Below are 24,202 nucleotides of genomic sequence, written 5' to 3' on the forward strand. Positions count from 1 at the left end.
TTTAATCCTGTATGTCCTAGCCTCATCCTGGACACCACATCTTCTTCTTGCTTACTTCTGTATGTATTCCTGTTCTTCCCCACTTTTCCTTGAATTCTATACAGGTGTCTCCCAGACTGTTCATTATCCCACAAAAACTGCCATTTTTTATTTGTTTTAGCTTTAATTATACTCTTGACTTCAGCTTTACTGTATTTAATATCCACCTCTATATCAGGCAGCTCTGCTGCTTTCTTTGCATACTTATCTGCCAATTCATTACCTCCTACACCTATATGGGCAGGTACCCATATAAATGTAGTACTAATACCGGACTTAATCAGATTGTTAGCTAGTTGCATTATTTCATACACTATGTCCTGTCTAGACTCAGAGTGAAGAAACTTAATGCTTGTCAAAGCTGAGCTGGAGTCTGAGCCAATCACAGCTTGCTTAGGTCTATTGCTCTCTACCCACATCAAGGCCATCCATATTGCTAACAGTTCTGCTGTGTATACAGCTAAATCATCATTAATTCTTTTAGCAGATCCAATGTTTAATTGAGGGATAACATAAGCAATTCCCATTTTCGTATCCGTCTTCTTAGATGCATCAGTGTATATAATGACTCCTTCTTTATATTTCCTTGAAATGTATCTCTGTACCCTGTAATGATCCACTTCATTAACCTCCTTTTCCCCCAATAAGCCTAAGTCCACTGGAACCTCTGACAAAAGCCAAGGAGGAACAACTGGATAAACAACTGAAGGGCTTATTTTCAGTGCACTGATTCCCATCATTATTACCTTCTGCCTTATTGTCCATCCAAAACTTTTAATTAGGTCATTCTCTCTTTCTTGACATTGCCATAGAACTGACTGACTCAAATGTTTGTCACCATGACCCCTCAAAATCGCCCAGTACACAAGAGACAATTGGTCTCTTCTAAGATGGAGAGGCATCTCCCCCATCTCTACCTGAACTGCTGCCACTGGAGTGGTCTTAATTGCCCCACAACAAAGCCTCAAACCTTGATTTTGAATGACATCTAACTTCTTTAATGATGTTTTAGCAGCTTACCCATACACTATACACCCATAATCAAATACCGATCTCATCAGCCCTGTATAAATGGATTTCAAAGCAGGTCTGCTTGCATCCCATTCTACTCCACGCAAACATCTCATCACATTCAACACTCTCTTGCATTTATCTATAATGTTTTGAATATGCATTGTCCAAGTCAGTTTTTTGTCAAACCAAATACCCAAATATTTGAAGAATTCCACTCGTTCTAACTCTGTCCCAGATAACTTGATTTTCATATTCATACGTATTTTCTTCCTACAGAAGAATAAAGTCTTTGTTTTATCTATAGAGAACCTAAATCCCCATTGAACAGCCCATTCTTGGACTTTGTTTACTGCCTGCTGCATCTTATCCACTACAAAATCTATATTTCTTCCCTTTTTCCACATTGCTCCATCATCTGCAAACAATGCTACCCCAACTGAATTTTGTATATCCTTAAAAATATCATCAATCATTATTGAAAATAATAGTGGACTGATAATGCTCCCTTGTGGGACACCATTTTCCACATTGTAGCTCTTACTTAGTTCCCCATTTATTTTAACTTGAATAGTTCTGTCAGATAAAAACCCTTTTATCCACTGGAACATCCTTCCCTTTATTCCCAATATTCTTAACTTAATCAGCATACCATCTTTCCACAACATATCATATGCCTTTTCAATATTAAAAAATACTGCCACTACAGTTTCTTTATTCACCTGAGCCTTCCTTACTGTATCTTCTAGGTATACAATGGGATCCATGGTACCTCTACCTTTCCTGAAACCACTTTGATAATTTTGCATTAAGCCTTTATGTTCCATCCAATATGTAAGCCTGTCATTTATCATCCTCTCCATAGTTTTCCCCATCTGAGACGTTAAAGCAATCGGCCTATAGTTATTCGCTATTTGAGGATCTTTCCCAGGTTTCCTAATAGGAATGATTATAGATTCCTTCCAGGTTCTAGGAATGCAACTATTTATCCATACTTTATTATACATACTCAACAACACATCCTTCCCCTTATCACTTAAGTTCTCCAACATGGAATAACAGATTTTATCTTTCCCTGGAGATGACTTACCTAATTTCCTCAATGCCTTATTGAGTTCAGACTTTGTAAATAATACATCCAACACACCTCCTCCACTATCCTCATCGTCAAACACATACTGCTATGTTTTAAGTGTTTCTTCTCTACCTCTCTTTTCTTCATGACCTAAATTTCCTGTGCTGTGCACTTTAGCTAAAGTTTTTGCCATAACCTCTGCTTTTTCTTTACTACTAGCAGTGTTGGGCAAGTTACTTCCAAAATGTAATACATTATAGATTACTAGTTACTGTCATTTGAGAGTATTTAGTTATATTACAATATTACTGTCTCTGAATTGTAATGCGTTACACTACTTTTGCATTACTTTTGAGTTACTTTCACCAAAATAACAGGGGAAGTTTGATTTGGCAGCTAGCTTGTGAATTTCACCACCGGATCAATAAAGTCTCGTCTTTATCCACTTTAATACATCATAGATTATTCATATTTTGTATAATTAATATAAATATGCAAAGTAACTAAAGCTATACAAAATAGATAAGTAAAACATATAATAGGCAAGTAGGAGAAAATGAAAATACTCAAAAGTATGGCATTGTTGTAAAATGTTTGTTTATAGCACTTCAATAAGAAATTCATGTTGTTTAGGTTAAAACACTAAAGGAAATGTTCTTTTTATAGTGTGATTAAAACTCACTATTAACATTATTTACAATACTTGATTTACAGCTGATTTGTGAAAAGGTAGCCTACACAACCTTATTTAATTTAGTTTTACTGCGAACCGTCAAAGGAAGTGCTTTTATTTTGAAGTAGGCTACACGGAAGTTGTCTGTTGTGTAGCCTACTCTTGCTAGCTTACTGAGATGCAACATGTCCGTCAGGCTCCAGTTGTTCACTTTCTTGTTTGTAAAACTGCAACATATTGAACAGTAAATGGTCACAGTAAAAGACAAGCGTTTTTGGTCGTCATTCGAAGCCATTCCACTACAGGCAGAGTTACTCTCCACGGCTGATAAAAATGCAATGATATTTACGTGTAGCAAGCCTCAACATTAATTCCCGAGATGTTTATATCTGTCAGCCGCTGACGTACCGTCACCTGTTGGGACATACATGCTGTCCGTACCGTCTCTGGTTCTAGCTCTGACCACGGGAACAGAAACAGGACAGCTCACTTCAACGCAGCGTAATAACTCCTTAAAATAATATCCATCTCGCAAATGTATTTGTCTCTGCAGTCATCTCAACCATCGAATACAGCGACAGGAAAATAATACGGCTTTTTTTTTTTCCTGTGAAGAAATGTGTCGCGGTGTTGGTGAATTCTTAAAAAAACCAATGCACCACTAAATGTTGCGTTAAAATGCATTGTAACTCGCGTTACTGAGATTGTAACGAGTATAATATTACCGAAATTTAATTAGTAATGCGTTATATTACTGCGTTACAGCAAAAAGGAATACATTACTGTAATTGCGTTACTTTTGTAACGCGTTACTCCCAACACTGACTACTAGTGATAGTTCTTTGCCCCTCAATAAGCATTGGATATCCATATTCCCTTCCATTCCCTTTCATTTTTTTAATCATGTTCCAAATTCTGTCCACTGTAGTTCGACCAATAGAATCACAGAACTGTTTCCAGTGATCTTTTTTTGCTTGTCTTATTGTTTTCCTGACTATTGCCTGCGATCTTTTATATCGAACTAAATTCTGAAAATTATGTGTTCTCTTTAACTCTTTAAACGCTCTATTTCTATCTTTTATTACTTCCTTACAGTCTTTCGACCACCATGGTACTATTTTATTTAATGTCTTAGGCTTAGTTTTTGGAATAGAAACTCCTGCTGCAACAATTATACCACTGCTAATTTCACAACATAATTTCTCGATATCATGATCATTATCAATAGATATCAATAATTCATCACTAACTTCTCTATATTTATCCCAATCTGCTTTATCTAAAATCCATCTCTCTTCTCTTATGTCATGTTCCTTTCTTAATTCCACTCCTATCTGAATTCTAATAGGATAGTGATCACTTCCTACTGTATTTTCCCCCAATACCTCCCAAGTACATTTAACTGCAACTGTCTTTGTGACAATAGTAAGATCTATTGCTGTCTCTGTACCCCTTGCCACGTCTATTCTGGTACCAGAACCATCATTCAGACATACCAACTCTTTCTCTTCCATAAATTCTTCAATTACATTTCCATTAACATCATCCCTCTCTCCCCATAATGTACTATGTGCATTAAAATCCCCACACCAAACAATTCTCCCTGTCAAATCCTTCCAAATGTCCTCCAGATGTTTCATCTCCATTTTCCTGCATGGATTATAAAAGTTTATAATTGTCACCTTCTCCTCGCTCATCCTTACTTTTGTAACTATGTACTCCAAGTCATTCCCTGTCTTTATCTCCCTATATTGAAGCCCTCTTTGTATAAACATTACAACTCCTCCTCCTTTACCTATTTCCCTATCCCTTCTTATAGAATTATACCCCTTTATTACAAAATCCAACCTAGGTACTAGCCAAGTTTCCTGTACACAAATTATATTAGGTTTGTCTTTAAAACTGTCGACATATGTCTTGAATTCTTGACCATTTGCTATTAAACTCCTAGCATTCCACTGGAGTATAATTAAAACCATTATGTATCCCCAACCCATGTCTGAGATTGTTGTGCTTCATCATTAAGAATGTCTCTTACTCTTTCCCAAGGCATTCCCTTTGCATCCAAGTATTTTTCGGCAGACTTAACAATTATTTTAATTCTTTCAGTTCTACTACTGGTCTGTGCCGAACAATTGATTATCTCAGCCATGAAGAGCACAAAATCACCTTTACTCACAATCAATGTCTCTTCTTTCAATTTATCACACTTTACACATTCCCCTACAACTTCAGTCCTAGTCTTTATTGCCTTGGACTACTTTAACTCGCTGAACCTCCTGCATTCTTTTATTAGTCTCACATCCACCATATGCTGCGCTATGTTCTCCTCCACAATTACAACATTTTGGTTTTGCCCCTTCTTCACATTTTCCGTATTCATGTTCACCATTGCATTTGCTACATCTTTGTTTTCCCTTGCATATCGCAGCTACATGCCCATATCTTTGGCATTTAAAACACCGCAGTGGTGGAGGGATGTAAACCCTGACATCATAACTCATGTAGCCAATTAATACCTTTTCTGGGAGTTTCTCTTCCTCAAAAGTTAACAAGACTGAAAGACTGTCACATATATTTCCATTCCATCTTGTCTTTAGTCGTTTTGCCTCCCTGACTTTAACATTATTCCTTCTTTCACTGAATCCACTGACTCACTTAGAGGAATCCCTGAGATTACACCCCTAACAAGTTTCTTGTCAAACGCCATTGAACACTTCACTCACTGTCCATTTAATTTATTTATCTTTATTGCTTTCTGTTGTTGTTCCACAGTTCTACACATTACCAGTAAGGAACCATTTCTCAATTTTTTAGCACTCCTTACCTCCCCAATATCTTTATGTAGAGCTTTGGTTAGTAGGATTGGACTCCACTTATCAAAAGTAGTCCCTTCTTGCAACAGTTTGATAAATACCTTAAACTCATCTTCACTCCTTTTCACCGTAATTGTTCCTTTATCACTGTCACTAGCATCCGACTTATCCCTGTCTTTATTTTTGCGTTTCTTTTTAACTACTTTCCACGCTTCCACATTCCCGCGTCCAACATCCATCTCCCCATCCTCACTTCCTGATCCGTCACTTCCTAACCCCTGACCATTCACAGTCCAGTTGTTACCAACCGCCCGAAGCTCACGGTCAATGGACAAACGTCTACGCTCCTTTCCTCCAGAAGCAGCCATTTTTCCCCTATCGCTCGCTTCTCTCCTGAGGGTCCTAGCAACTTGATGTGGGCGTCACTCTATTCCCTGAGTTCTAAGGTTTCCATGGATACCTGGTATTGACCCTTTGCAAACACGTCACACGACCACGTGACGGCGCCATGACGGACGGCGGAAGCACAGGCTAAACAGTAGTGGACGAGCGGGAAGTTTCATAGTTTCAATCAGTTTGAAATACATAACACTAAATAAACTGTATTTGTGGCTTTATATGGCTTCTTCTATTGAACAACAAGTTGTCGTGCCGTTATCGGTCGAGGTAGGGCATCTGGTAGGTGCTCACAAAGAGCAGTATTTGGAGAAGTTGGAGATAGCAGGATTGGATACCGACCCTTAATTCGTTCTCCCTCCGTTTTCACGGACCTCATTAAATCACAGAGTCTGCCCGACTTCAGTCCACACGATCTGTACCACTATGTGGTAAACGGGATATCCCCATATACTGGTGCTGATCTCAAAGCTTTTAAAAGTCTGGATGCTAACCAGTTCTTTGTAGCTGGCTGGGTTAGAGGTACGTGATGCTACGCTAACGGCGGGGGGAGGTACCTCATAATGGCAAAGATAAGACATCAATCTAGGGTTTATTTTGTATTAACATCTATTCTTTACTTAAAAGGACAACTCCGGGCAATTTTTACGTTAATCTTGATCGCTATAGCTACGCGAGTACTTTCGATAGAAAAAACCCCGACCGGAATCAGTGCAGGTAACACGGAGACGCTACTGCTACGTACTACAAGCATCCACTGAGCTAAAACGGCAGTGGTCGGGGCAAGTTTTAGAGTGCCTTTGTGCCTCTTAACAGACACAAAATGCAATTAATATGTCTGTGCCACATGAACAGGGCCCTTACGTGTCAACAAGATGCTTTTTCAACTCAGGCATTGTTTAAATTCACCTACCCTGGTCCCTGTCTCGATCCTGCTGGTAGCTAGCTTGCCCTGCTAGCTGATAGCCGTTAGCTGCCGTCCGGTGAGTATTCAGACAGGCTTCTGTGATAATCATCCCAATAATACTCCGCGGAGCGGCGGTGGTGTGGCTATGTCCTCCAGAGGACAGGTCATGTCACGTCTTGAAGTTTATTCCCCCCTAAAAAAAAACAGTAGTGTGGTAGTAGCTGGACGACACTCACCGGACGGCAGCTAGCAGCTAACGGCTATCAGCTATCAGCTAGCAGGGTAAGCTAGCTACCAGCAGGATCGAGACAGGGACCAGGGTAGGTGAATTTAAACAATGCCTGAGTTGAAAACGCATCTTGTTGACACATAAGGGCCCTGTTCATGTGGCACAGACATATTAATTGCATTTTGTGTCTGTTAAGAGGCACAAAGGCCCCGACCACTGCTGTTTTAGCTCAGTGGACACTTGTAGTACGTAGCTGCAGCTTCTCCGTGTTACCTGCACTGATTCGGGTCGGGGTTTTTTCTATCGAAAGTACTCGCGTAGCATAGCGATCAAGACTAACGTAAAAATTGACCGGAATTCTCCTTTAAGTAAAGATTTATATAACAAGTAGCCCATGTTTTTAGAGGACATGGTCGGTCGTGGCTACCCATACCGTTGTTCACTGGGTGTGCCAATGCAACTTCCTAGCTAATGGATGCCTGAAAATATCCCAGCTCTTGGAAGTGCAGTCATTAATTATCTATCACACGTTAATCCATGCAGTAAATCACGGAGTGTCTATGATCAGTAGTAACCACACATAATTGTAACATCTAGCCATCTTCTTATCTGTGATTATATTCGCTGCGTAGCCTATGTTTAGATTTGACCGGTGGATATTTCGACGCGATGGGCAGCAGCTAGCGAGCCGTCCAAAGCTAGCTGCAGCTAGCTCGTCAGCTAGCCGGGGTAGGAGCTCCGCAGACCCGCATTTAACTCGTTTTTGAAGCTAGTTTCCATGCCATGTCATCTTTAATTTAACCGATATTTTTTTGTATGAGTGTTAAGTTAAATGATCAATGGAACAGCTTTCTTTTTTGGATATGTAGCTAGGTCAGTGAATAACCGATGTTAGCTAGTTATGTGGGTCATCAACGGGTTGGACCTGTTAGCTGGTTAGCACGGCAGCTAGCTGGTTGAGGATCATTTTAGTTATCACTCATTTCCATTTGAAACAGAAAGGCAATACATACACATGCTTGTGTTGGTGAGGATTACTCTGCACATTGTGAAAGTGAGAACACAAACACGAACGAAAACGTACGAGTTTAGATTGCCGTCCATCTACAGCAGCGGTTCCCAAACTTTTTTCCTGCCCACCCCCTTCTATGTCCCAACCGGGTTGGCGCACCCCCAATCCCCACTTCAAAAAAAAAACGCAACAAAGCTTTGTTTTATCGCCATATAAAGACTCATGTTTAATCATGCGCAAATAACCAGAACACGCATGACAATAACAACATCAACAAAGTTTCAATATAATGCAACAAAGCTACCAATAGCTTCCACTTTTAAGAGGACAAGTGACAGACACAGGCTCAGTAACAGAAAGCACGGTTATTTTCAGCCGCGTAAAAGAAACATTGCAGCAATAGGCTAAGCCTATTAAATGACCGTGGAGCTAGCTTCATCATCATCATCATAACACAACGGTTATGGAAATTAGAACGACAGTACATTGAATTAAATTGCACAGGAATCACGTCCAACTTTTTTGCCTCTGTCTCTCCAATCATACACTCCACCATCTCTTTGGCCGCTGGCAAACACACGTCTTCAGCAATTGTGTGCGGCAGCCCCTTTCTCCCTACTCTGTAACTGAGCAGATATGAAGCCCGTAATGCGTCTTTCGTAGACCCAACGCATGAATGAAACTGCTTTTTTTTTTTGGGCTTTTCTGCAACTCCTCCAACTTTGCTTTAAAAAATGTAAGGGGCTTTTGACTTAAATTGCCATGTTTCGTGTGCAGGTGACGACGGAGATAAGACGGCTTCAGACAGCTGTTTGCTAGAACAGACCCAGATAATTGTCATCATATTTCCTTCTTTTTTTTCCCCGTCTGGTGTTCACCCTCATCACCTCTTTTTTGCCATCTCCTTCCCTCCTCTTCGGTTTCCTCCGGCGCATCTTCTGACTCCCGCTCATTTTCTTTCTCTATTCTCTCCGTCTCTGTTGCCTCCAAATCCTCACTCTCTCTTGGTCCCTCTCCTCCTTTGTGACTAACAACTTTATCATAAGACTTCCCACTTGACAGTTTCCCTGATTTCAGCCAGTTAAGCATATTTATAATATATATATGGAATGAATGAAATGAGTTGGCACACATGTAGCCTAGCGGCTGCAGTGCATAAAAGAAGAGCAGTGCGTAGAAGAAGACAGCTGCTGTCTTCTTCTACGTTTCTATCAAAAACTAATAAATTATAGTTTTTTTTATTTAAAATAAAAGCGATTACAAAGGAAATGTTTACTGTTCATGTTTTTTTATTGTATGGAAAAATCCCACTTAAAAAAACAGACCGCCATTACATTTTTCCTCTCGCGCACCCCCTGGTGGCAGCTCGCGTACCCCTGGGGGTGCGCGTACCACACTTTGGGAATCCCTGATCTACAGCATAGCTCTTCCGCCGTCCGTCATGGCGTTCATAATTCGCGCGAGTGGAGCGTGACGTCACGTGCAAAGGGTCAATAAGCCGATCGGTGCAGGTTTGGCTGTGATACACCAATAAGAAAGCTGAAGTCTCCTCTGACGCGTTTGGGCCCACGTGGAAATGATCGACATTTGCTCGGACCAGTTAGATTTAAATGCTCTAAGACCCGTCTACATTTGTAGCCAATGAGCAGACAAGTCGATAGATACCAAATGTGCCAGTGAAATTTTAACCCTGTAATGGCTGGAGCTGTGTCAAAGCAAAAACAGGGCCTCCTATAAGCATTTCACACCCTGTGCAGTTTATAATGACTTCTTTCTATATATTTATGTATATAGTTATTTCAAGTATGTGTATGATTGATGTGGATGTGTTTGTGTATTTGAGAAGTGTTTTATTTTGTATTTTATTGGCTTTTTTCTTTGCACTTTTCAAATGGAAATCAGAAAAACGCACAGACATATAGGTAGAAAAAAATTCATATAAAATCAATTTTTGAGTCTTTTGGCTTCTGGGTTTTTTCTGTAGTAAGCTGAGACATGTGGCTAATGTCCTGGATTGTATGTCAGATGGAATATGTGTTCACAGCAGTGTATTTTAATCATTTTACAGATGTATGACTTGGACGGAAATAGAAACCCTCCATTCTAGCCTCTGTAACTCTGTGTCAGTAAGGCCTAGAATCACCCTGACACTTGGAACAAAAAACTTGAGTGTTTTCTTTCCAGTGATACCAGGCACATCCCTGAGTGTCAAAGTATATGGGAGCTGTACCAATTTTAATTTGGGTATGACGTTTAGACCAAAAAGCTTGAAAATGCAGGCGACTCTTAAGACGTTGATTGATGGTGAATTGTTATTTTAGCATTTAATGATCTCCAAGAACAGCAGAAATATTCCAACTCAGTTACCAATGAAAGCCATAACTATGTGTCGTTGAAAGATGTTTTTTTAATTTCATATAAGCACATTTACATTTAGCATTATTTAGATGACACTCGGTATAAAGATTATTTACAAAACACATGAAAATTGCATGCTACCAGGCTGGGGAAGATTTGGGGCATTTCAGCCAGAAAAACTACCTGGCCATCAGGTGTTTCTTAGTGTTTTTCTTAGGCCTCAAGAGAATGATGAAACATTTGGGGGCAAAAATGCAGAGCAGTAAAGCATAGCTAGAGGCCAGGATTGCAAAAACCTCCACAGCAACAGTGTATTTCCCAGGAGAGCTAACGTAAGCAGGGACAAAGGCCACCCAGACAGCACAGAATATCAGCATGCTGAAGGTGATCAGTTTGGCCTCATTGAAGTTGTCAGGGAGTTTCCGAGCAAAAAAGGCCAAGAGAAGGCAGGTGCAGGCCAACAAACCAATGTAACCTAGAACCAGAGAGAAGCCCACCACAGAGGCCATAGCGCACTCCAGGGTGACCTTTGACCCCTGAAAACCCAGATCACGTTGAGGCACAGGAGGGCTGAGGGACAGCCATGTGGCACAAATGATAATCTGTATGAAATGTAAACACATGTAAGGGTTATTTTTTTATAAGTGTAATAATGTTCTCATCATTTAGTCAATAACAAATATTCACACCTGTATAGATGTAAAGAGGCAAACACTTCCTCTCTGTTGGCCTGGACCAAACCACTTCATCAATGCTTCAGCACCAGGCCGAGCTGAGCGGAAAACAGCAAGAACTACTATGGTTTTGACCAGGAGGCAGGAAACACAAAGTACAAAGCTGATCCCAAAAGCTGCCTGCTGGAACCGACAAGCCCAGACTGATGGACGACCAATGAACACCAGTGAGCACAGGAAGCAGCGCTTCAGTGACAGGAGAAGCAGGAAGCTCAGTTCTGAATTGTTGGCTCGTACCTTGATGTGAATCAGATTAACAGACAAATATGTGGCCATTTAAACAATACAGTACCGTTTCATAAACAAACCAAAAATATGAAAGAAAGAAATAAATGTAAAGGAATTTTAAATGAAAACAACAAACTCTTTGTTAAATATTTTTAGATTCTCACCATAGGTGTTTGACGGTAGTAAAGAAAAACCACAAATACAGCTGTTGTCACCACAGTACCAGACACAGCTGCTGTAGTCAGGGTAATTCCCAAGGTTTCATTAAAGGAAAGGAAGTCCAGCTGGCGAGGGATGCACGCAGTTCGTTTAGCATTGGACCAAAACTCTAATGGACAACGCTCACAGTGAAGGGAACCTGGGAGAAGAGAAGAAGAGAGGGAAGAAAAATAAAACACAAAGGGGAAAATTAAAGTTGTCTTTATGGAGTAATTTCCTTACCATGTTGATTGCTAATCTCCCCATCAGCACATGGGATACAGTCAAAGCAGCAGAGAGGTTCTCCTTTCCTGCTGGCCTTTCGGGTGCCTGGGGGGCAGCTCTCACTGCACACTGAAGTAGGCACCTAAACAACAAGACAAATAATATTCTCAACGACATAATATTGTGACTCGAAACAGGCGTTTATTTCAACCTCAAATTTGTTTGTAGCCTTGACACCACTTGTCGATGTGACCACCTGATTGGATCCGGTGCTCCACTGAATATTTGACTGGTTGAGGTGGAGGTCAAACCCGTCCACACGACCAATCAAAACAAGTTTGAGTGACCCCTCAGGGGTGTTCTGCCAGTTGACAAAGTCATACTTTGCTGGAGCGTCACCACCTTGAAAGTAAAACATTTCCCCCTGTGGTGTGGTGAAATGCAGGTTGTTCAAGTGCTGCAACAGCTGAAAGCAACAAATGTTGAAGAGACCGTTGATATTTAAAAACAAATCTGTCTACAAAAAAAATGCACTTACACTATGAATATTACAATATTCAGTTAAAAAATTTAAAGAACTATGAGTGTTGTGGATGAGATAACACAGGGATAATTATGTTTACCTCTATGGATTTGATGTTTTTTGGAGAAGAGCAGGTGGAGCTGTTGTTTCCGTGTGAGCTGTCTGTGTCGGGGCAGGAGAGAAGGCTGTGAAGGGCGTGGGCTGCAGCATAAACAGCAAGGTAGACATTATACGTCACCCTTAACTGAGAGGTATCAGTGATGGGATTATGCAGTCCCTCCAGGGACTCTGTGCCACTGCAGGGTGATAGAGAAGCTTTCTGAAAGGACGCCTTGGCAGTAGATGAAGATGAAACATTTGCCACATGGTCAGACCTTGTTTTAAGTGGTGAAGAGAGAGGTGCTGCATGTAATTGGAAAGTTCCAGGGCTGCATCCAAACTTATTTTCCCAGAATTCACCAAGAAGTCATCATCAGGATTACGAATTGGGTGCAAACTTCTGAGATAATTTTCAAATCCGGGTATTGTAGAACTTCGAATGGCCACACCAAGAACACCACTTGCCACTTTAGAGATGGCAAGATTTTGGAGAAGATCATTATTGGTGCTCCAAGCCTCACTTGCCAGAAACTGTCTGTCCGTCACCTACATTAAGAGGAAATAGAAATAAATTACGACAAGAAAAACAGATGGCATTATGTTTTGACAAACTATGTCTTTGTTTTATTTCCATGCCAGTTGCTCACATTTATCTTGGCCAGTTCCAGAAATACTTTCTTTACATCTATATACAGGCAAAAGATCAGAATCACCCTCACAGTCGAAGCTTGAATTGTGAGGGCTACACGTCTGGCATCACTCTCAATAGTTTCTCTGTGGACGGTCTCTATGAATTCCAAACACACCCCTTTCCCCTGAGTCTCTTCCTGAAATGCCTGGAGGTCAAAACAACAAATATGTTCATATAAATAGGATATTGTTATCTTAAGTATATGAAGGAGGTTTATTCAAGAGTTTTCAGGCATTTTATAGAATAATAACAAAGACATACACCTGTATTGCCAAAAGACCATAATCATTGTTGACAACCACCGCTCCCATCCAAGTCCAGCGGAAGCGTATGGCCAGCTGTGCCATGGCCCGGGCTTGGTAAATATCACTGGGGATTGTTCTGAAGACGTTAGGAAACTTATTCTTGTCACTTAGACAGGGGCCGCTTGACAAGTAGCTGATCTGAGAGAAAAACACAGCAATATTATTTGGACACTGCTTTTACAGCAATAATACCATTTTATTTTTATTTAAACATTTTCAAAAGAGTATCAGCCTCTTGGTGTAGACTGCATAAAAAAGATTCATCAGAGATTTATTTCTTGATATAATGAAACTCACAAATGGCACAGAGAGAGACCCTAGGATCCTGGACAGAAATATGGTTGTTGTTGATGCAGCATCACCAATGAGCAAAGGAACAGGTTGACCACCTGCTGATAGCATTGGACATAAAATTACATGGGGACAATCTTTTTATACTACAAATATCAACTGATGTTTTCATGGATATAGCAAATGTTAATAGCATACTGAGTAATATCAAGTGATACCTGATGTTTCTCCGGCTGCAGTACGAGACGTGGAGGCTGTTACGTTGCAGCTGTGTTCGTCTCCTGCAACTAGTGACAATGCAGCTTGCAGAGCCCAGGGGTATCGGACACAGCTATCAAATATGCGGTAGCCCAGCTTCACTCCTGGTAGCAGGATGTTGTTACGATTGATTTCCTCCACCGCAAATGCCATGGCATACACATTTTGTAATACCTCTGGATCTAATCTGAAACCACAGGAGTAGAGGGGAATAGCATATAACATAACGTAAACTACAACATTAATTAATGACAGATAAAAAATAATCGTCATGCACATAAATAAAAACAGCAAATATCCAAAAATGTCACACATAAATGTATCACAGCAGCACAATCTATTGAAATAATTAAACTGATATATATTGCTTTATAACTTTTACATTATATAATAAATACAATCAATATTAAACATGATGTGTACAACAGTGCATACTGTAACTTTCTAGTTCTACATTTAGTAGATTTAAGATTTTAACAGAAATATATGAGCACGACAAAAAAAAAAAAAAAAAACATACAATGTGCTGAGCAACATAATAACCACCAGACATTCAACAACAATGTACTGATTAAGTTACCCAGTGCAAGGTTCATAATGTGGCAGTGTGGTAAAGACCTGCTCTACATATGAAGGTTTGTAATAGAGATTAAAAAGTCCACCGATAATCACATCTCCATCCTGGGAGAGGCTTTTGTTGCTCGGTGCACCCCACCGGGAGCACACTATCGCCTGAACCACCTCCAGTCCCATCTGTCTGCCCACTACACTGAGAAGCAGCAGGGAGAGAGCTGAGGAGGGCCACTGAGTGAGGAGCCAGGGGAGTGTTATCAGAATGTCAGAATATGTGTCAGTAGATTCAGTCTGTAAAACACAGTAAAACACAAGTCACATCAAACCTGAAAATAGAGTGAATTAAGTTCAGAATAAATGGTACCTCACAAACAATGTTCAACAGTTCCTGTTACCAAAGACAAATGCCATGAAATGGTCCAATGGTCCAATGTCCAAATGTAACATAAGAGTCTCATGTCAGTTACTGGCAAAAAGAGAGGACATTGTAAACAGAAACATGTTTCACTTGGTAAAACAGCTAATATCACAAGGTTAATAGTTGGGGAAAAAAAGCTGAAAATGGTATCTTGACTAAAACATAACCACCCCCCAGTCTGCACAAGTGAATTGTTGTTGTGAGTATTCATAATAAGTGTAAAGCCTTATTCAAGGAAGAAAAACTGATGACACAAGCAGCACACAAGCCCAAATTATTCTTCTCTAGAGTGATGGTGGAAAAACAATGGAATGCTTACAAGTGATTAGCATGTATGAAGTTGTGTGTGTGTGTGTGTGTGTGTGTGTGTGTGTGTGTGTGTGTGTGTGTGTGTGTGTGTGTGTGTGTGTGTGTGTGTGTGTGTGTGTGGATATCAAACATGAAAGAAATCATTCAACTTTGTGTCCTTTCCTCTTAGATTTCTAAGGAATATTGTACTGTGATTGATCCATATAACTTATGCCGCATTCTATTTACCTTGGAACTCGGAAGCCGCAACTGGGAATGACGTCATACCCGAGTTGAATGCGTTCTATTTAAAAGTCGGATTTTCATTGTTTTCATTAGCTCTAGCCCGGTTAGCTATTGTTAGCAATACCAGTTGATAATAACGCATTACGCCGTTTTTTGTGCATGCAAACAGCGTAACAACATGTCCACAGTTGAACATGCCTGTGTGAACGACTGATTTAGTGAGACACAAATAAGATATAAGTGCTTATAACTTTATGTTACTGCAGCTTTCACAACTGTTGATATAGGGGGCAGCCATGTTGGATTTTGAACTCGGGCTACTGCGAGGTTGTACGCGTTCCGAGCTTGTAAATACGAGATCAGGGGGTGTGTTTACGACTTTGACCTCATAAAAAAACGAGTTGCAAGGTAAATAGAACGCAGTATTAAAGTGATGGTTTGGAGTAATTTCATCCTAGGCTGCTTTGCACCTTGACCTCGAGCCAAACACCCCCCATAAGCTTTTTTCCCTTGTTATAACGTTGGTCAAGTTAGCATTATCAGCTGGTTAGCTTAGTGCAGGCGCTAATGGATCCATGTTTGTATCTCATAAATTACCCCATTAATAATCCCCGGAATTATACCAAACTTCTACAGTAGTACAAATAGTTTCTGTACTTATAAAACGAGGCATTAGAAAGTTTGTAACTACACCAGAAGTATATTTAAATAACACTTGCCTGATGGATACTACTGCACTATCACGCGGTAGCAGCCGAGAGGAATATCCATCAGGCAAGTGTTATTTAAATATACTTCTGGTGTAGTTACAAACGTTTTAATGCCTTGTTTTATAAGTACAGAAACTATTTGTACTACTGTAGAAGTTTGGTATCATTCCGGGCATTATTAGTGGGGTAATTTACGAGATACAAAAGTGGATCCATTAGCGCCTGCACTAAGCTAACCAGCTGATAATGCTAACTTGACCAATGTTATAACAAGGGAAGCTTATGGGGGGTTGTTTGGCTCGAGGTCAAGGTGCCAAGCAGCCTAGGGTGAAATTACTCTGAACCATCACTTTAACAAAGTGGTAGTCTGTTCAAACCAGTATGGAATTTTATGCCCAGAGCAACAGGTGTGCCGCTTGTCAGCTCTATTACACAGTAATTTCATGAGCAATTACATCCCATTATGTTTAAGGTGGCATATGGGGAAATCTCAGGCTGTTTGTGACATACAATAATTGATTTTAAGCTAAAGCTTTATCTTTTGTATGTTCTGTGTAGCATTTTGATTAAACATGAAATAAACATGAGATTTGTTTAAATCAGATATTTCAATATTTTATTGCATTGGTAGGAAAATGCTCACAGTCCTCCGATGAGCAACAATAGAAAGAAAAAAGAATGGTGCAACACTGACACAATAAAAAAACAAAACTGCAGCTTTGCCACCCTTCACTCCTCAGCCTGACCCTGTGCCGATGTCACTGTTATTTAATTCCATTAAGTTATACAAAATTAAACAACCAGTACCAACAAAGATTTTTTTTTTTTTTGCGTCTGTATCAAAGCAATTGCAAAAATAAAAACCTTTAAACTCCAAATCTTTCAAATTTACAATCATGTTTTCAAATTTTACAAATCATAGAGCATCAAGTCCAAGCACGGAAGTTGATGTACGTCCCTAAATTCGGGAATTGTCGTTTGTTTATTCAAAGTCAAAGACGGTCCAAAGTAGTACAACTTTGCACATTTTTGTGGATCTGACCGGTAATTTCCACTGGATGCGGAACGTCTGCGGAACGTCTGCGGAACGTTTCCGGAGTCATTAGGTTTCCATTAAAGTTAATGTGTGTATTTCCACTGACTGCAGAACGTCTGCGTCCCTACTCCGTCCCAGTTCCGTCAGTCCGCAGCCCTCCGGAGCAGATACGCAGAGCTTCTATTTTTGACGGACGACGGAGAGCTCCGCAGCAATTCAGCACAATTCAGATTGTGCGGGACAGGAAGTCGAGCACAGAAACAAAATAAAACATCCGGTTACTTTTCAAAATAAAATACACCGTGCTCACGGCAGGTCATATTTCCCTGCACTACACCTTGAAAATACAGCACAGAGTTGTTTCCCCTCTACTCCTCTGGATGGAAACAAACTGTTGTTGGTTTTGTGGTTCTGTTTATAGAAACTACATCCTGTTATATCGCTCGAATGCCTTGGGTGCTGATAACGCTGTAACTGGAGTGTGCAAGGATTCCACTCCCTTTACACTAAAAGCATGGGTGATAACCTTACACAGCCGGTGAGACAGCCGCTGTTTCAAAAGAGCTGCGTGAGTGTTATATAGTGAACGAATGGCTGCTCCGCCTGATGTCTGCCGTGCATAAAACATACTGAGATAACGCGCGCACTTATTCCGCTTCTCTGTTATGAGGCGAAAGGAAGAAACACTCAAGGTAAGAAATTCTCGGCCGAAAATAGTTCGTTTTGACTTTCGGCATGAATGAAGGATTTGGCTGTAAAGTAGCCGCGCTCCCGTCCTCTCTAATAGAAAAGCAGGACGGTGAGACCAACAGCTCGCATAACTCATTCACTCTCTTAGCCGACGTCAAGGCTATGAGGAGCGCTGTTGTCAGGAACAACATTCTGAGAGAGATTTGTGCCAGAGGTTCAAAAGGGTAACCTCCGAGTCCGGAGCACTCGGATTAAATCCCATTAAGGTGCTAGAGAACGCACAACAGGTTTCTGTCGCCTGATCCCCTTCAACAAACGCTTCACTAAGGGATGCGCAAAAACCCATCTCTCTACACAGTCCTTGTGGCACAACGAAAAAGGCCGCAACATAGGCTTTAGCCAAATCATTATCCAGCAGTGTCTGAGGGTAAGTTAACACGAGAGGCAGCGGACACAAGGTGGTGTCCGAGCCTTTCTCCACACACCAGCGCTCGAAAGGGGACCGCCGTCAAGCGTAACACATTGAATTAATAAGGCCGCTAGTCATTCTGTGACTTAAGATCCGTGTATTCACATTCAGCATATTGGCTCACACAGTGGGCTCTGCTGTTACAGATCAACATACCCTGTGTAACCACAGGGTGGAGCTGTTGCCTAAGTAGCGCAACGAGACACCCTAACCTCTCCGAGCGCTCCCGTTCAGCGGCCAGGGCAACAGCCGTTGGCTTATCACTGCAGGGTCTCTTCCTGAATGCGAGCCAGGAGACGAGGAGTCAGGGGGACAGGGGGAAAAGCGAGACCAGTTTCGCGCCTTCATAGAGAACCACAGTGCGCACTCTGCATTCTCTCATGAGGCAAATAGATCCACTTTCGCCCTCCCAACCTGTTCCACAGCATCTGAACGAGAGTTGGATTTAATTTCCGCTCGTTGTGAGAGGGACCCCTGCAACATCAAGTCTGACGCACGGTTTAGTAACCCCGGAGTGTGCGCCACTCTGATTAAGAGCAGGTGTCTGTGTGACCACAGCAGCAGGTTCTTGGCTATTTCTAATAGCCGGCCTGAGTGTACCCGCCGCTGTCATGTTGTCTGTTCTTATCAACACGTCCACCTGACAGACTCAGAGCAAAGTGTTTCAGCACCGTGGCAAGCTCCAGGCAATGTGGCGAGATGGAGGATTTCCCCATCTCCCTCCCACAACCTGGGACTCGGACTTGCCCTGCCATCCTACGAGAGATGCGTCTGTGTCTGTTACGTGTGACGTCACCCTCTCAAGGGGCCAGAGAGTAGCCGAATGGCAGCCAGTCTATTGAACTCCCAGGAAGGAGAAACACAGGAATGTTCTGTGTTTGGGGATGACCGGAATGTGAACGTGCCCTCAGGTCGATGGAAGTGAACCAACTGCCGGGCGCACACACTGCGACGCATGTACGGCAGTCAACATGTGAACGGTCGCTCCAGGATGCACTGGTTGAAAAAAGACAGGTCCAGCATGGGTCTCATCCCTCCCGTTTGCGACTGTTTGAGGAAATAACGGGAGTAAAACCCATCGCTCTCCTCCTCTGGAGGGACACGGGAGATTAGGCTATAGCATATTTTTCCAGCAGCTCCGCCAGCTCTGACGTCAGAGCCGTTATCTGATCTTGAGATAGCATGATAGTTTTTACCACGCCGGTAAGAACCGGGGGAGGGCTGGCGAATTGAAGCGTATAACTGTTTGTGATTAGCTTCAACATCCATGTGTCCATTATGGATAATATGCTTTTCCACACAGCACAGCTTTTCGAGAATGGGCACACACATGTCTGTGTGTTGTCTGTTTACATAGCAGTGAGAATCGTGCCCTCCCCGCCGCTGTGTGAAGAAATTTGTTCATTTCTCACAAGCCGTGGTAGGCAGAGTTGAAAGTGTGGCTGCTGCCCGATATATGCTGGGGATGCATGGTGGGGTCAGTGTTTGCTCCTGTTAATTCTGAGTGTGGTTGTCTGTGTGTGTGAGGGAAACGTGTGTCTCAGTGGCCGCGAGATGCTCAGAAGGGACAAAAGCGGACTGACTGAGAGAAAACTGCTCTTTAGGAGAAACTGTGTGTCCCTTAAAAGCGTCATTATGTTTCCAACTCTCAGCTGGAGTGAGATATGCGTTCCCGGCACCCCGTCACTGCCACTGACGCCTCTGTTCGCGACTCGGCGGAGTCGCGAACGGTACGGAGAACGGTACGGTGGACCTGGAAATCGGGGCTTGGGGAGGCACGGCTGCAGCCTGCGGTGCGCTGTCTCCTCGAGCTGACATCTTGGTGCCGCTGTTATGGCCGAGGCGCCCCTCTCCAGGAGGTGTGTTTCCACATCTCCTCCACTACCTATAGCTCTTGGCTGTCCAAGGTGCGGTCCAAACAACCCACCAGGGGCAATGGGACCGTCCAAGAGCACACGTATGCTATTGGCTGGGAGTTGTGACCTGTGCAGGCAGATGTTCCGCTGTGACGTGAAGCCAAATGTCGATATAACTCCGGGGAACAGCCAAAGGCTTAGTGGTCATAGCGGAGACAGCAGAGCGATGTTGTTCTGCGCCGCGGTCACCTAGGTGGCACACAGGTACACGCGGTCAGTGAACCGGGCATGGACCTGGTCCCAGGAAGATGGCGGTGTGGGCTTCCGTCCGCTGAAAAAAAGTGGCCTTCGGAAGTAGGATGGAGGCCAGGCTCTGCCGCAGTGGTGGGACCACTGGGAACTTCGTTTCTGTCTTGCCTTGGACCCTGGTGAACGGTGCTTAGCGGGACACTGGTGCCGTCCGTCTCCCGGGTTCGGAGAATGCTTACTCAAATAGAACTCCATTTCCATAACATAATGATGTACAAGCTCCTTGAGGAAGTCCCCTGTTCAGTAAGAGGATCATATGACTGTGATTGGTTACGTCCCCAATGGTACCCATCCTCTTTTGCATTCTCATATGGGGAGTGATGAAACTGCGATTAATAATGTGGTACTTGCTCTGGAAGGTGCATGATATGTCTTCAGAGGTCAGGTCTCCCAGGGACTTGGACTTACATGGGCTGGGAGCTGTGGGGTGTATGGTATCAGACTGGGGTCGAGTTGATGAAGGGCCTAAAATTGAGTGCAGAGAATCCCTGGATTCAGGCTGGGACTGGTGCCTTGTAGTGATGACATCAGCTACCATGTTTGCAGTAGGGCAGTATTCTATAGATCTTTTCCCTTCTATGTGTGCAGACCGTACAAAGTGATACTTTATGTATGTCTGTATACTGGGTTCTTAGATAAAGCTATCGCCCCCTGGTTGTCCTCATATAGCTTGACTGATACATGCTGGTTACGACTATCTATTCCTTTAAGTAGTTGTACAAGGTACATACTCTCTTGAGTAGTGGCTGCTAGTGCCATATACTCATCTTCACAAGTGGATAGTGCCAGTTTCCTACTCTTCCACGATATAACTGGATCATTCTCAGTTAAGATGAAACAGTATCCAGTTGTGCTCCTCCTATCATTTTTATCGGCTGCCCAATCAGCATCATATATCCCTCAAGCTGTAGGCTTTCCTCACATTTCTGGTAGTGTAGTTCTTGATCTACAGTACCCTTTAAGTACCTCAGTAAGTGTTTTCCTGTAGCCCAACTCTGTTGATTTGGTTCTGCTAGGTGTGAAAGTTTACTAACAACCCAGCTCAGGTCAGGTCTAGTACATGTATATCAAGCTACCTACTATATCTCTATATCCTGTTGAGTCAATAACTTTTGCTCACATGGGTTAGATCTCAGTTTGCATTCGGACATTCCAAATTTCGCTAACATCTTCTCTATGTCTCTTTTGAGTCATTTTGATCTCTCCCGCACTGAAATCGATACGCAGGAAGTGTTTAAGTGGACCCATATCTTTCATCTTAAACCTTCTCTTCAACATTTCTTTTACATCACTGAGTAAGGTGTTGTTACTCGCCGCTATGATTAAGTCATCTACCCATACTAACAGAATCACTTTATCGTTCTCAGATTCTCTGCTGTAGACACAATGATTAAGCGTTGAAAATGTCCAAAGTTATATTTTAACTCTTTTTCAGGCTGCTCTAAAAAAGGAAACCTTCTGTTTAGACGGACTAAGAGTGATAGTACATCACCCCCAGACTGTCACTCAGGTATTATTGGACCATTCTGATGTAGGGTTTTAAAATTAAAGACTTTGAAAATGTCCAAAATAAGGCATTTTTTTTAACTCTTTTTCAGGCTGCTAATGAAAGGTATATTTAACTATTTTTCAGGCTGCTAATGAAAGGTATATTTAACTATTTTTTTCAGGCTGCTCTAAAAACGAAACCTCCTGTTTAGACGGACTCATTTCACTTCAGAGTGATAGTATCCCAATAGTGCTACTACTGAGGGCACAGAAAGAGCACATGTGGCATTTGCAGTATGTTACTCCATTGCAACATTTTGTATGACTCCATACTGATACTTGAGGGAAGGAGGACTGCAGAAGTGGAGGTTTTCAGTGGAGGGACAGTAAGGTGCAATATTGTCTGTGTAATTCAAATAAAGTGACAGCAGTGGGGGGAAGTAAATAAGTATATTTACTATGTATATAAGTTAGTTACTTTACTTGAGTATTTTCATTTTTGGCTTCTTCATACGTCTACTCCACTACATTTCAGTAGCGAAATATTTCACTTTTTACTCTACTACATTTATATCACAATTATAGTTATTACTTTTAAGATTATTAAGACTTTATTAACTAAAATATTTTATCTGTTTATAAAATTGTTATAGGTAAAACTACTTAAAAGTTTATAAACAGTTAAAATCAGACCCACCTCGACCAACTACAACTTTAAGTGTGCTAACTTTTGTTTAACAAAGCCACTCTGGCCACAAATAATAATTATGGATCATGTATTACTAATGGATTCAACTTTTCCTTTTTATAAGGAATAATGTGTTGTTTCCTGTGCTTAATGCATAAAAAATAATAATCTAATATCAATATATAATACCAATACAAAAATCAAATATAGCCTGCAGGGGTCAGCATGCATAATGGACACTTTTGATATTTCCAAGACACTTTTGTTGCCAGTGCCACTGTACTTTCACTAATGTACAATATTGTATGCAGGAGTTTTACATGTAACAGAGTGTATTTTATAGTGTGGCATTGCTACTTTTACTTAATAAATGATCTTATACTGCAACCACTGGTCACAGGAGAATAGATTTAATGTCAAAGCAAAGCTGTAAAACTATTTTTTTTTCAGCAAATATCGAATATAAGAAGCAGCCACGGCTGAATAACAAGTCTATTTCTGATAATATTAGGCTATAATTAACACTGCTGTGAGCCACTGGAGCTGTGTGATAACATGATATGTGATTCCTCTAGTCTTCAACTCAATTTAATTGATCATGGGTGTTCCGTATTTGGTGTTTTGCATTTGTGAGTCAGTTCAGTAAAGTGACTTGATTCATTAAACCAGTCCTAAAAAAATACACAATCTGATGTGAGCAGGAAGTCATGATATAGGAAGTGCACTCTTTGTGACACCATCATTACCAAACCATTGTCACATTAAACTGCGACCCATGATTTCTTGACATAAATGAATCAATATGGAAGTGGAATCCTCTACGCAGAGATATGGCATTATTTAATGCATGAGAATTGTATGCCAAGTAATTAAAATGAAAATGACATGTAGGTTTCATCTCCAAAACTGACACATGAAGAAGCAGGAACTTGTTCAGGAGAGAGCACACAGCCCTTTCATGCTTCTTCAGCACTGGCAATGGTAAGATAAAGGCCACACTCAACACACCCTGCTTGGCATTATACACAAGTGAAGTAGGCAAGGAACTCTTTCCCACACCCATCTGGTGTATATGTGTAATAGGTGTGCAGGATGGGTCTTTGGCATTTGACTAGCATATCCAACAAGGAACAAACCTCGTTGAGAGATGAGGAAAGAAGCATCAGAGCATCATTCCATTAGATGGTATGATACTTCCATCTAGTGGTCTTTATTTGGTACATGCAGCAAAACTATGATGTCAGTGAACAACATAAAGCCAGAATATACTGTACAATATTGGCCCACTGTGAAAATAATACATTTATTTACTTCTATCAATTATTGCATGAAAACAGTTTAATAAAAAATGCACAGGATGGTA

The 24,202-nt window shown here is 41.5% G+C and overlaps 1 protein-coding gene across 1 annotated transcript; it reads right to left on the reverse strand.

The window, feature by feature from the left end:
• Nucleotides 1-10,688: 10,688 nt before the first annotated feature.
• Nucleotides 10,689-14,267, reverse strand: LOC116047589 (extracellular calcium-sensing receptor-like). Its single transcript, XM_036001673.1, has 7 exons — nt 14,029-14,267; nt 13,817-13,911; nt 12,158-12,367; nt 11,920-12,043; nt 11,643-11,836; nt 11,206-11,487; nt 10,689-11,118 (listed from the first exon to the last, which is right to left on the reverse strand). Exons 1-7 carry the CDS (start codon nt 14,219-14,221, stop codon nt 10,696-10,698), a joined length of 1,521 nt encoding a protein of 506 aa, XP_035857566.1. The 5' UTR covers nt 14,222-14,267; the 3' UTR covers nt 10,689-10,695.
• Between the last annotated feature and the right edge of the window lie 9,935 nt (nt 14,268-24,202).

The sequence above is a fragment of the Sander lucioperca genome, chromosome 5, assembly GCF_008315115.2.
Source record: "Sander lucioperca isolate FBNREF2018 chromosome 5, SLUC_FBN_1.2, whole genome shotgun sequence".
In the NCBI taxonomy this organism is placed as follows: Eukaryota; Metazoa; Chordata; class Actinopteri; order Perciformes; family Percidae; genus Sander; species Sander lucioperca.

Excerpts from the sequence above, each read along its gene's own strand:
- LOC116047589 (XM_036001673.1), bottom strand. The coding sequence starts at position 14,221 with ATGGCATTTGCGGTGGAGGAAATCAATCGTAACAACATCCTGCTACCA. Across the intron at positions 13,912-14,028 it reads TGCAGCCGGAGAAACATCAG|CAGGTGGTCAACCTGTTCCT; the intron begins GTATCACTTGAT and ends CAATGCTATCAG. Across the intron at positions 12,044-12,157 it reads GGAGCACCGGATCCAATCAG|GTGCCTACTTCAGTGTGCAG; the intron begins GTGGTCACATCG and ends CTTGTTGTTTAG.